General features: G+C 36.7%; 1 protein-coding gene across 1 annotated transcript; it reads right to left on the bottom strand.

Annotated features, from left to right (window-relative positions):
* Positions 1–3008: 3008 nt before the first annotated feature.
* Positions 3009–10920, bottom strand: LOC144437924 (uncharacterized). The gene is made up of 7 exons (XM_078126958.1): positions 10899–10920; positions 8461–8679; positions 7306–7476; positions 6445–6606; positions 5777–5897; positions 4451–4575; positions 3009–3789 (listed from the first exon to the last, which is right to left on the bottom strand). Exons 1-7 carry the CDS (start codon positions 10918–10920, stop codon positions 3122–3124), a joined length of 1488 nt encoding a protein of 495 aa, XP_077983084.1. The 3' UTR covers positions 3009–3121.
* Between the last annotated feature and the right edge of the window lie 3085 nt (positions 10921–14005).

The raw sequence follows: 14005 nt of genomic DNA, 5'->3' as shown, positions 1-14005 counted from the left end.
CCAGGTGTAGGCGGAGTTTGTCTGTCTGTCTGTCTGTCTGTCTGTCTGTCTGTCTATCTGTCTGTCTGTCTGTCTGTCTGTTTGTTTGTTTGTTTGTTTGTTTGTTGTTTTTTAATCATAAACACTAGTACTGTGTTAACGAATCGTCGGGATGTTGTACACGGAACGAAAAGTTTGTGTATTCGTGCGAGCGATTTACCGTGTAACAACCGATAACCACCAAAAAACCCCTACACTTGTTTGGAATATGCCATTTCCGGCTTAATTTATCAGAAAGTGTTCGGACGAAGAAAACTCGATTATTACTCATAAGAATACCGAGAAGTTTTGCCTTGCGAATTTCGACTCTCAATTGGAAAATCCACTTTCATGTCACTATGTTAATAATTAATCTTCAGGGGCTCGCCGAACGATGGACTCCACCCTCCCCTAAAGATATCCCATCCACACTTTCAGTGAAGAGACGTGTAAAAGAATGAAAAGTCTGTTTTTCATTATATACCTACAATAGGCTAGCTCTGGAGCGCCTTTGGCCCCCAACGATCACGGGATTTCACATTCTTACCTAATCACATTGAAAAGTGATAAGCAAGGCTTTCCCGGAGTAAAACCCCGGGATAAAATCATGGCTGAATCACTGACAAGGAAAGGTTGTGGTTGATGACGAGTTATATTGCCTCTTTATGTATACATGTAATGCCAGGACAACTGGAAATGTGTTTGTGCACGTGAACTATTATGATGTAAAGTGGCCACAAAACGGTTCTAAGACTTGTCAAATGATTAAATGAATAATTATACAAGTCTCTGTTCTCAAACATCCTTTGCTAATTTTAAGTGTTATTAATCCGATTCAGTTGTTTATTTTCACTGTTTGTAACAGGTTCCTTCCGTCATGTCTGCAGTTGTATTGGTAATACATGACACAATGAATAGTCCACGATAAATCGTTACCAGTACTAATTCGAAGTTGGCTTTTTTGCCTAGACGTATGATGATTAAAAATTGGCATTATTACAACAAAGTGACTTTTTAAAAAAATAAAAATTTAACATCACGATATTACAACATGGTCAAACTTCAATATCAGTCTCTGAATCATTTTTTCAAGATATTATTGAGCTATGATAAAATTGAATGGTTCCTGCAATCATGATACAAATGCATCTACTCCATGAACGTTGTGTTGGCTTGGTGTTTACAATTCAAAAAGGTACGTGCTAATTCCATAGTAGAATCCATATGTACACACACACACACACGCGCGCGCGCGCGCACACACACACACACACACACACACACATACATTCATCCATCCTTCAACGCGCGCACGCATGCACGCAGACAGACAGACTGACAGACAGACAGACAGGCCATATGCATGCATGAATGCATACGTACACTCACTTACTCACTCACTCACTCACTCACATAATTACATATACGTACGTACGTCCATCCATCCATCCATCCATGCATAGATACATACACAAACAAACAAACATACACACACACACACATACATACATACATACATACATACATACATACATACATACATACATACATACATACATACATACATGCATGCATGCATGCATGCATGCATGCATGCATGCATGCATCCATACATACATACATACATACATACATACATACATACATACATACATACATACATGAACTTCATGTACATGATGCAATGTATAGATCACGTGATTCTTCGGAATTAGTGCTCTATAGTAGTTGATAAAGTCATCAAGAGGAACAGTGTATGTATAAACATAGCATGACAATTAAATTTAATAATCTAACAAACACATTTGTACTCCATGAACCTTGTCAGTCGATCACAACTTTAGCTGGCAGTTCATTTCTATTTCTTTGGGTGGCGTTTATGTCTGTGACATATCTTTTCATAATATGTAAATAGTAGATATGATGATGGATTGTACATCATCATTTTTCATTATCTTATTTTGGTCAATGTCAATATGACACATATATCTCATCACTACGACAAGTACCGAATATAAGTCACATGTACTTTTAGACAACCGTAACTACTGTACTGTACGTATCGAATAAGTCACGCTCACGGCGAATACATCCAAAATTTGCGTACTCTGCAAAGCTCTGCGCCTAACGTATGAAGGTTTCCTGTTGTTAGGCTGGGGTCAGAAATTACGGCAGGGGAAGGGGGCTTGGGGAGAAACTGTGGAGGGGGGATGAACAAATTGAGGGTTCAAGGGGGGGGGGGATGGAAATTATGATGGCCTGTAAGGGAGGGGGGGACCGAAATATTTTTCTCGTGATTTGAATCAAAATAAAATATATAGGAGCGGTCGTTTACCGAATAAATAAAAAAAATCCTTGCGGCTTCGTCGAAATAACTTCTAAAACCGAATGGGTGTGTCTGCCAAAATATCTCTGTATAAGTTAAAGTGTATTGGTAATATATATATCCATACAGTGTATTGAGATCAAACTTGGGGTATACAAGACAATTTTCAAGTACTCTATAGCTATGTGTATATGGTTTGAAATTTTATGCCACTAAATGGCCTTTTTTAAATGCTTACCGTGGGAGGTGGACATCCCTGTCACACCCTCACCACTAGCTATATCATTCGGGATGCTGTTTCCGCCCAAAATCAAGCTTAAGATTGAAAGAGAAAACACTGCAGGCTAAGTATTTCCAAGTGCAGGTTACAGCCCAATGTGAGACCTATTTTGCAAAGCTCGGCCATATCTATTTGTAAAGAAATCTCATTGGTATGTATGGACGCTGAAGTTGATTTCCACTGTTAGTTTAATGTAGTGTACCGTATACGCGCACTGTACATCTCTGAAGTGGAGAGGTGGGGGTTACTGTATAATTACATGTAGCCGGGGGGGGGGGGTTACGAAAATTCCTGGGCTCATATCGGGGACCATGGAATTTTGAGAATGCGAAATGCGGTCTGCGAAAAATAATTTGACCCAAAATATTTTCTCCCCCGTCTCCCCCATAAATTCTGATCCCAGCCTTATTTTTTGTCAAACTTTGGTATAATGTAGACGTTGTTTGAAAGGTACCCTTCATTAACGTGTCCTAAAGTACGCCCTTTGATATTAGTACTTAAACTTGAAAAATTCGGATTTTCTTTCCAGGTTCTGAAATATTATTGTTCTGTCTCTGTCTCTCCACGCCAGATCTTGGGCTTTTCAAGTTTGGTGACTCGGGAACAAGTATGCTGTAATCATAGGAAGATGACGGTTCGATAATTGTCGGTGATAACCTTTTGGTATTCAAACTGAATTGCAAATTATTCATTTCATAATCCCCCGGAGACCAGACTGACGTCACCGTGTGTCGTTGTCGTTTATGCTCATTTGGTTGTTTGGGAAATTCTGCCGACAACCATCGTTTTGGTTTCGCGCCTTTTTCCTCGTATGCAGAATCTGGCACTCTTGAGTCACACCTAGAAGTGTTACGATTAATTTCCTTTAGGTGCTCGGCCCGAAGTGGTTCCGAGCATAGAGGTATTCGTAGAGTTCGTGATTCTTCATCGTCATCGTTGTCGTCGCCATTTCCAGAATTGTCGTTCACTGCAGTGTAGTTTTGGATAGTGGACATTTTTCTCGCCTTACTTATTTGTCGACATGCTTTGATTCTGAGAGCAAAGAAGGCTATGAACAAACCGACGAAGATGGTCATCAAAATAGCTACCGCTACCATAGCAACAACTTCTAAGCCATGCGTAAAGTCTGCAACAGGTGGTATGGGGTATCTTACTGTGGTCCCATCTATAAAGAAATATGAGGCTAGGTTAACAAAACAAAAAACAAGTAAGACTGCAAGATAATTATTTCAAGGGGTATTGCATTAAAAAAGAGGATCAGAAAATCACTAAGCACAGTAGCAAGAATAATCAGAAATTCTCGTTAAGTTGATTATAAAAGTGCTTCCCTAATAACGCGTCAAACTTTCTTAAAACTGAATATTTCATATGTGTGGTGTCCTTTAATCATAGACAGTGGAGGGGAGGACAGGAAAGCATGCTTTAATGTTATAGTATTTTATCTTGAAAACCTCCCCCCCCCCGCGATTTTACATTTCTAAAATGATGACAATGTTACTTTATAAAATTTCAAATTGCAATATTGCATTCAATGCCCCGGCCAATATGCAACGAAAAAATATATATATATATATAAGTTAAGGTCACATAGTCTTTATGATATTACGGTCACTAGAATTATGAGACATTAAAATACCAGTTGGCTACAATACTGTATAATATAAGCTTCTAGAAAGTATTCAAACTTTGACCACTGGTGGCGCTCTTACTACACCAGCTTCTTATCTCGAACAGGAATTATAAATTATAAAAAAAATAAGAAACGAACTGCCGTCTTAATCTAGTCAGGTTGCAAAAAAACACACACGAAACATGAAAAGACTTACATATATCTTTCTTGCATATGTACGGTAGTTTGCCGTCACACGGATAGCGATACCACTCATCTGTGGTGGAACACTTAGCAGTACATGCATAGAGTGAGTGACCTACGTACATGTCATACGTATACCTACCAGGAATGGGGAAGAATAACATATAAGTATCGAATTAACACAAACTTGAAAATTGTGACCTGAAATTTTCGATTGCACATTTAAGTCTTTGTTCAGCACGTGTCCTTTTTCAGGTGTATTTGGGGATTTAAAAAAAGTTTTAATTCCTCGATACTCTGGTTTACCAACACAGAGAGATGAATTTCCATTAAATTTGAAGAAAAAAACATATTCGGTAAAAATAATAATGAAAAAATGTAAAATTGATAATTGATTCATATTTATCCAACGATGACGTAACGGGGTTAAAGTTCATTCAAGGAACACAATCTGACAAACGTTATCAGTGATTTGGATTATGGTAGATTTTAAAAAAACATCACATTAAATGTTTTGAATCTGTCAATTTGAGGAACTGAAACATTTCGAAAAACTGAAATACGAAAAATCATTTTACTAAAACTAATCACATCAACCCGAGGCACACTACAGTGCCCTTTTCATGTTTAATGATATAGATCTTATTACTTCGGCGAATCAAAAGGACACAACCTGTAACCTTAATATGTTTTTTCTCTGATCGTGATATGTTTGTTTTACATGATTTTTCATGTTATTTCAACGTTTTAATAATTTATAATCGTAAATATATTGTACTCTTTTCTTATCCATATGGAAACTCAGTAAAGAGTTACACTAGGTTGCAACTGGAATGGTTATTTGAAACTGTTTTCCGCCTTACATATCGTACACCCTACGCACGCAGTAAACTATTGAATAACAAATGAGTAAACAGATGTGTGTAGCTGCTCACATAGTATCATGGTGCAGTGCAACCAATATTGATTTTGGATCCGCACCCAAAAATCGACGCTCCTTGAATTAATCACGATTGCAATTACCGATTTTTGGGTGGGGATCAAAAATCAATATTGGTTATACTGCCGCACCGTACTATGTGTGCACCTACGTATATATTGTGTTTTACCCACATGTTATTATAATAGTACTTACGGATAAACTATTCATCTAAATTATCATGTACAATGTATAATGATTCTTATTTTAACAATTTTCAGTGACTATGTTGTGGTCTATCCGAAAACAAAATACCCTAGTTACAGCCAGTGCAACTTTAAGATATGTCAACAACACTAATAAGTTAAATAACTACACTGTGTATTCTTTATTTCAGAAGACGATGGATGTTAAACTTACCCAGTCCATTCTAGAGACATATTAGTATCATCAATCCATGTATCCAGTCTATGTATTGATGAAAAACTCTCCATGCCAATCCAAACACACGCGTCGTCGTCAACAAAGTCCCCGAATGTTTCTATCGATAAAAAAATGCGAGTAGCTAGACTAAGTGTATAGTACGGGATAGCACGTCCTCACGTGATGTAAATATTAATGACTAGACCTCAAGAATCACTAAAGGTAAACAAATTGTTAGTGATGTAATCATATGACCTGTCAATATCTATGAAATCGTAAATTTAATCTTAGTTTTGGATACAGAACGACATGGCATCTGTCTACGTATGTATGGGAGGACATTGTTGAAATCAACAAGTGTAAAGGCCCTACGCTACATGCATGTATACCGAGATATGTATACGTACCTGTCCTAGGCTACATGCATGTATACCGAGATATGTATAATACGTACCTGTCCTACGCTACATGCATGCATACCGAGATATGTATACGTACCTGTCCTACGCTACATGCATGCATACCGAGATATGTATACGTACCTGTCCTAGGCTACATGCGAGATATGTATACGTACCTGTCCTCCGCTACATGCATGTATACCGAGATATGTATACATACCTGTCCTACGCTACATGCATGTATACCGAGGTATGTATACGTACCTGTTACGAAATCCTCTTCAATGAAATCTACGATGCTGACCAAATTAGCTGCATCGTATGTACACATCAGTTGTGCATCTCTCCATGTTTTCGGTCCGATCCTTAACTGATAGCAGTATTCTCCCATATTATACCAAAAATCGGGACAATACAATCCAGTGGCTACAACGAGATTATACAAGATCAGCAAAACTGACGATTAACATTGTTCATTGTTAATCAACCGTCATCACCAACCACGAGCACCGTACCAACAACACCACCACCATCACCAACACCCCACCATCCCACACCACCACTACTACCACCACCCACATCATTAACATTATAATCACCACCACTACGACCACCACCACCATCACCACCACCACCACCACCACCATCATCATCATCATCATCATCATCATCATCATCATCATCATCATCATTATCATCACCATCACCATCATAACAATGACCACCATTGTCATCATCGTCGTCACCACCCACCCATCTATCCATCCATCCATCCATCCATCCATCCAAACATCCATCTAACAATTCGTCCACCCACCCCTCCACCCGTCCGTCCAACAAACCACCAATCCATCCATCCATCCATCCATCCATCCATTCATCCATCCAAACGTCCATCTAACAATTCGTCCACCCACCCACCCACCCATCCATTCGTCCGTCCAATCACCAATCCATCCACCCATCCATCAATCCATCCACCCATAATCCATCCATCCATCCATCCGCTCACTCACTCATCCATCCATCCATCCTTTCATCCATCCATCCATCCATCCATCCATCCATCCATCCATCCATCCATCCATCCATCCGCCCATCGATCATACTATCAGCTATACTTACTGAAATTTGTGTACATCATTTGAAAGCGATAGTCATCGTTACCAGCAATCAGTGAATCATTCGCAGGGTAAGTGTGAAATTCTATATATAACGATGTTGAGGTACTTGTTATTTTTTCAGGGTTAAAAGTACCACACCACTCAACAATCAGATCCCATATTGAACTGTCTCCTGTCAAATAAAAAACGTAACCATTGTCCCCTCAATTAAATATGCATAACATGTATAGTTATATTTTTTCTGTACATTGGGTATCACTAGCAGAACTGTCACATCACGCTGTGTTCATGTGCATGGAAATGTAGGCATCACACTAGTAATAATGAAAACTGTTCATTTGACGGTTTCGTCACTTCTTCCTTGAATATTAATTCCTACAGATGGTAATTATAGACAATGTTATATATAGTCCATTCCACGGTCACGGTTATGAAGTATATGTCGTGGTATGGCCAACTCAGTGTAGAACTGTAACGTTCAGAGGTGATATTGAAGTCATGACGTCATTTCGTTCTGTCTACAAAACACCCCTTTTTGTTGTTATTTCGCCTATATATGTGAAGTGAGAGAAAAAAGAAACTGGCAACATGGCTGCCGGATAAACCATTGGGTTATATATATATATATATATATATATATATATATATATATATATATATATATATATATATATATATATATATATATATATATATATAGTTTTGGTAGTACTGGAACTCTTTCTTGGGTGTAACTCGGAGTTTCACGCATATTGCGATCATCAGACAGATATATATATATATTTATATAATATAACTATTACGCTCTGCCACTGCGGTATAGAGCACTGTCTTAGCAGATTGATACTCACCGAGTTATATATATATATATATATATATATATATATATATATATATATATATATATATATATATATATATATATATATATATATATATATATAATATTCATATTTGCTCTATTACATGTATTTTCAGTCTTTGTGGTGGCCTTAATTTGCAACCATTATAACTGCATATATATTCACAGTGTTCATTCTCAGTGAACTGATGATGGGGTTTGTGTCAAAGAAAACGGCGGGAAAAATAACACTTCAAAATTTACAGTCTAAAAAATAATGATTAGACTGGCCTATTGAACTTAGAGGCTACTAACCATCATACACTCTCAAGTAATCTTGACAGTAACCATCCTCTCCTCGTGGCGCCAAGGCTGTATTTATCACTGTTAGTGTAATTTTGTCGTCTAAAGATGGCGCTGTGATGATCCAGGCACAATCCAGCCCCCGATCGTAGCTTCGCGGGTAAAATTCCGAGGCAATAATTCCGTCTTCGCCGTCTACAAACAGTTCTAGTGGGACGCCATCACACTGACCTGTTTTTCACAGAGAAAAAAAAACAGACAAAAAATAAGCCATAAATAGTTTATGAACCGACTTATGAAGGTATTAAAATATGCATTACACTGAATTACAATTAAACAACGTTCGTATCTATTGAACCCTGTCATTTGGGCATAGAATTATGTGCGCATGAGTACATTATACAAATGTCTGTTCATGAGAGTGGAAAGGAAAGAACAATAATTCATTTATCTGGCATTGTTTGTTTAACGGGAAATACGAGAATGGTCCGCTTGTTGCGAGAGAAAAAAAAGCGAGAAGAAAACCACGCTTGTATATGAAAATGTATGCATGACGTATGTAGAAAGGTAACACAAGGACATGTAAATTGCCATCAACGTCACTACTGACGTTTATAAAAAAATAACTTGATCCACGAATGCTTGCATTTAAGAACATCGATTCAGACAGACGTTTGGGAGATCAAATTTTCCCTCTCAGTGATTTCATAGTAGTGTTGTTAATGCTTGTTGCGATAGAACTTATATCACAAATTCCACCGAGACCTAATTTATGGCTAAATTGCATTTGTCGACGTGCGCGTGATGTAGATAGTTGTTTGTATCATATGTCATTGCAACGTTCGATGAAGTCGGATACGGCTTTAGGCAACTGCTATAGTATCCAATATGTATATGTGACACTGTGTATATATATATATTCCGAGATCCTGTCTCCATGATTTCTCCTGTCACTTCTCATAGTCTGCCATGATTTTCCCGCCCATTTCTACATCTTCGAAAGGTAATGCATTTCGAAGCCTAATTCCATTTAAAGCAACGGATCAGAAGGTCACTTAGCAACAGCATTTTAGAAAGTCAAACTGATGAATTGGTGGGGGGAAAAGGAGATCACATTACATTGAACAACATCACATTAATCGGTCTCGTTTTCAAAAAATCTCTACCGTCGATGAAGTGAAATTAAAACCGACGTTGACAAATGACTCTAGCATCTCCTGGAAACAAGCTTCTACGGAGTCACTAAAGGGCAACGGAAAATTAAATTTCCCCTTCACTTGGTCACGTAAGCTGAAATAAAATGCAATTTGGTTGAAAACGAGAAATGATGCCGAGTGTAAATTCATTTGTTAGTATAAATTCGCAAGAAATGTTAATTACATTTTGTAACAGGCGTAGTGCATAGTAACTTTGAACTATACACGGCCTACGCTAGAGGAAATCTGTCTCTGACGTGTACGGAATAAGTCCAAACGACTCGGGGTTCATGTCATCTGTGCAATGCACGGCACAAGTAACGGCTTGAAACGCCTGCCTGTACATGATTGCGTATCGCATCGAGGCTGAACATATGTATAGACAACAGTTGAAATGTATTTATAGCCGCCTAATACATCAAACAAATTCTCGGTTGAAAGAAGAAAAATTTGACCGTACAAATCGAACTAGTACACTGACGTACATGACTAATCTTTGATACATTTTACATTAAAAGTGTTTGATGATGACAAGCACGCTAAATTTATTTCCCACTGCACTGCAAATCAAATGATATATAACCTGCATACATTTGTGTTAAAATGTTATCAAATTTGAATATGCTGATTACAATTTTTCATAATTTACATATTAATTATGCTGATGAGATGTTGAATCATCATATGATGGTCCTAGTATGCTTTTTCACCCTTAGACCTATCCATAGACATGTTACTTGCCAGGTTTTATTGCGAAAACAGCATTTTAAGAATATAATATTCTCGCTAATTATGCTAATTAATAAAAACCTTATTTTCACCATGTTCCACCACTTAGATTTTTCTAGACTTTTGATATGTTGTTCAGCACAAAATTCTGAACAAGATGCACTAAAAATTATTTCTGTTGCAATTATGTTTGGGTCAAACCTTATTTTGACTGGACTATAAGCCGGCATTTGCTTAAATGTCATTTTACCAATGGAAAACCAAAATTTATTTTTCTGCAATAATAAAAATGAATACATTAATAATGCTCGTCATTATTACGCATGGCTGGGTTTATGGTATTTATTATAATAGTATCAATGTATTTATATCATAAAGATTTATAATGGTTGTATACGTAATAATTCGATGCAAACCAAATTCCTTGCCATTGCCGTTACCATTATATACAAATTAAGTTATTATAATTTATCAATATTATTTTTGTCTCTCTATCTTAGTCATCCTGCCTTCTGTTTGACTCACACTCATTCTCTACGTCTCCCATCCTCCCGTCTGTCTCTTTTCATTTACCTTTCTGTATGTATGTATGTATGTATGTATGTATGTATGTATGTATGTATGTATGTATGTATGTATTTATTTATTTATGTATGTACGTATGTATGTCCTCTTCTGTCGTTATTTGCCTGTGCGTATCTACGTGTCTCTGCTTCTATATCTCTCGGTACCATCATGTCTGTCTGTCTGTCTGTCTCTTTCTCTCTTTCTCTCTCTCTCTCTCTCCCTCTCTCTCTCTCTCTCTCTCTCTCTCTCTCTCTCTCTCTCTCTCTCTCTCTCTCTCTCTCTCTCTCTCTCTCTCTCTCTCTCTCTCTCTCTCTCTCAGTAGTCCTGCCTGTTCAGTGAACTTCGATTTTTAGAATTAGTAATGTTGCTATACTAATTTACTTAATTTAGATCCCTTAGGCTGCTTTCACAAAAACTTGTTGGGGGGGGGAGATTTTAGGGGGGGGGGGCTTGAAAATATATGGATAGTGTGTGTGCGGGGGGGGGGGGGTACCTGAAAAAATGTTATGGGTTGTAGGGGTATATGTACCTGAAAATAAATTGACATCATGACTTTTCAAACATTGGAAAATAAGCTTTTAAAATGTTGGTCTTCCTTTTCAAACAACAACAACAACAGCAACAACAACAACAACAACAACAACAACAACAACAGCTACAAACAACAGTTGCTCACAAGTTAGTAAAATGAAAAACAAAAACAGTCAAATTTTAATTTTCTTTTAATAAACTGTTAAATTATGTGATGATAAATTGAAATGGGCGAATTGAGTGGTAAAGTTTTTTGTCTGAAAATACCAGTGTCTTTCATGTACACTACTATCTACTGAAATTTGATTCATTTTTGTGTGAAATTACCTTTACACTGTACTGAAAATATTCTTTGTGACATGACTGTGTTTTGGTTCGTGGTTATCACAATGATATGTAACTTTTTCATGTAAATTCTTACTAGTATTAAATGACAGACAAATATGACAGACAACATTTTACATTTGCAGCTCTTGGAAGTTAAAAAAAAGAGTTGGAAAAGGTTCATCTCAGCCTGCCATCAAAATGTAAAAGATGCACCTGCACTAAAACGTACTTGACAAGTATCAAAAACTTCTGTGCAAGGTATTTTTTCATCCTATAGATATGACTATAATTTTCAACATAAACTTTTAATAACACATTCTAAATATTTCCTAAAATTAGCATATTGGCAACGTCTGCTACATGTGAAACAGAAGACAATATCTCACAAGCTGAGTTAACAGAGAAAAAGTAAAATAAGTGTTTTGCACATACTTTTCAACTTTGCATGAATATACTATTACTTGTAAATATAAAGATAAATAAATAAACTTTGACATAACTCTCAATATAAAGTTACCCTAAAGATATATGGCAGGAATTAGGCAGTGAACTGAAACAATATGAGCAAATACTTCAATATAGTCTCAATAAATATTTTCATAAAGTAGTGTTTGCACAAACTGTGGAAAATTTTGGAATGCTTAAAACATATCTCTGTAAAACATATATGAATTTGATGCATATGACTGGGATGCGCTTGTCAGAACGGGTGACATTTCCAAATTGAAAGTGAAAGAACTTGATAAGTACCTTTCCAACTATGAAATTCCAGCTGTGGCAGGAATGCACAAAATAGACAAAGTTGAGGCTGTAAGATGCCACTATTATCAATCTAAAGAAAGTGAGAGTGATTTGTCATCTGATGACAGTGACAGTGAGAATGATGATACAGCTAGTTCCAACTCTGATGAAGCTGAAGGAAAAATTGGGTCTGATGATGATGATGATGACAATGCCATGTTTATATACACAAGATCTTGAAGGAGAGCTACCACTTGGAAATCAAAAATTTAAATAAACACATTCTGAGACTTTGTTTAAAATCCTGCATTCACCTTTGTATTAATCTAACGTCAAAACCAGTCCAATAATCAGGCTCTTACAAGGTAAATGTATTACCAGGTTCATTAAGATATACAATTACTATGATAATAGGGCCATCTTAATTATCATTACCACTAATATATATCACTTGATTCCTATTCTGTTAGATGAAATGTAGCTGGCATTTTTGAGTCATACATTTATTTTCTTTTGACATTATATTGAACTTATTTACATCAAACAAGAACGGGATACATGGCAATGCATTTTATGAAGAGTTTTTTCAGTGTTATTTAGACCAATTTGATTTCTTTTAGTACACATTTAGGAAACTGAACTGGAACAATACAGTATAAAACTCTCTTTAGATAACATGTGCATCACAATATTTGCAAATACAACTAAAATGACATTCAACTGTAACACTACTAGTATAATGTACTAATACAATATTGAACAGAAAACAAAGACTCAGTTGGTCTGCTGATCATTTTACAAGAGTTGTTCAAAGTATAATTCATTTACAAGTATATGTTGTTTTTTGGAAAGGCAATGCACTGGTTAACATAACATTTTGTTTTAACTGGTGTTTGTGTATATATATACACACAATATACAAATTGATTATATATATAATGGACAAAGTTGGTATTAAGTGTATTATGTACAGTGTTGTACTTGGTATGGAATGTTAACGCACAGGAAGAGTATTCCAAAAACAATTTATTCGGGTGGGGGGGTACTTGAAAAAATGTTCGGGGGGGGGGGGTACTTGAAATATTTGGGGCTTTGGCAGGGGGGGGGTACTTGAAAAATTTTGGAATATGGCAGGGGGGATACTTGAAATTAGGGTTTTACAAAAAAATCTCCCGACCCCCCCCCCCCCCCCCATCAAGTTTTTGTGAAAGCAGCCTTATGTCGTCTGGGGACCTAAATTAAATGGCAATCGTACATCATCAAGGCATCTTTTACGATGTTATTACAGGATCATGATGTTAAAATCAATCGCAAATTACGTATCGGCTACACAACAGTTTAGTAGGGCAACAAAAAGTGCACGTTATATCGCCTATAGACTAGTTTCGTTTACGCATTATTTGCAAATGACCCTTTAGTTTCGTTTACGCATTATTTGCAAATGACCCTTTGAATTTGTTCTTATC

Source organism: Glandiceps talaboti, chromosome 7, assembly GCF_964340395.1.
Source record: "Glandiceps talaboti chromosome 7, keGlaTala1.1, whole genome shotgun sequence".
In the NCBI taxonomy this organism is placed as follows: Eukaryota; Metazoa; Hemichordata; class Enteropneusta; family Spengelidae; genus Glandiceps; species Glandiceps talaboti.
Note: the sequence above shows the minus strand (reverse complement) of the source record. Positions and strands in the feature narration are given on the sequence as shown.

Excerpts from the sequence above, each read along its gene's own strand:
- LOC144437924 (XM_078126958.1), bottom strand. The coding sequence starts at position 10,920 with ATGGGAGACGTAGAGAATGAGT. Across the intron at positions 7,477-8,460 it reads TTACTTGAGAGTGTATGATG|GAGACAGTTCAATATGGGAT; the intron begins GTTAGTAGCCTC and ends TTTATTTGACAG. Across the intron at positions 3,790-4,450 it reads CATATGCAAGAAAGATATAT|ATGGGACCACAGTAAGATAC; the intron begins GTAAGTCTTTTC and ends ATTTCTTTATAG.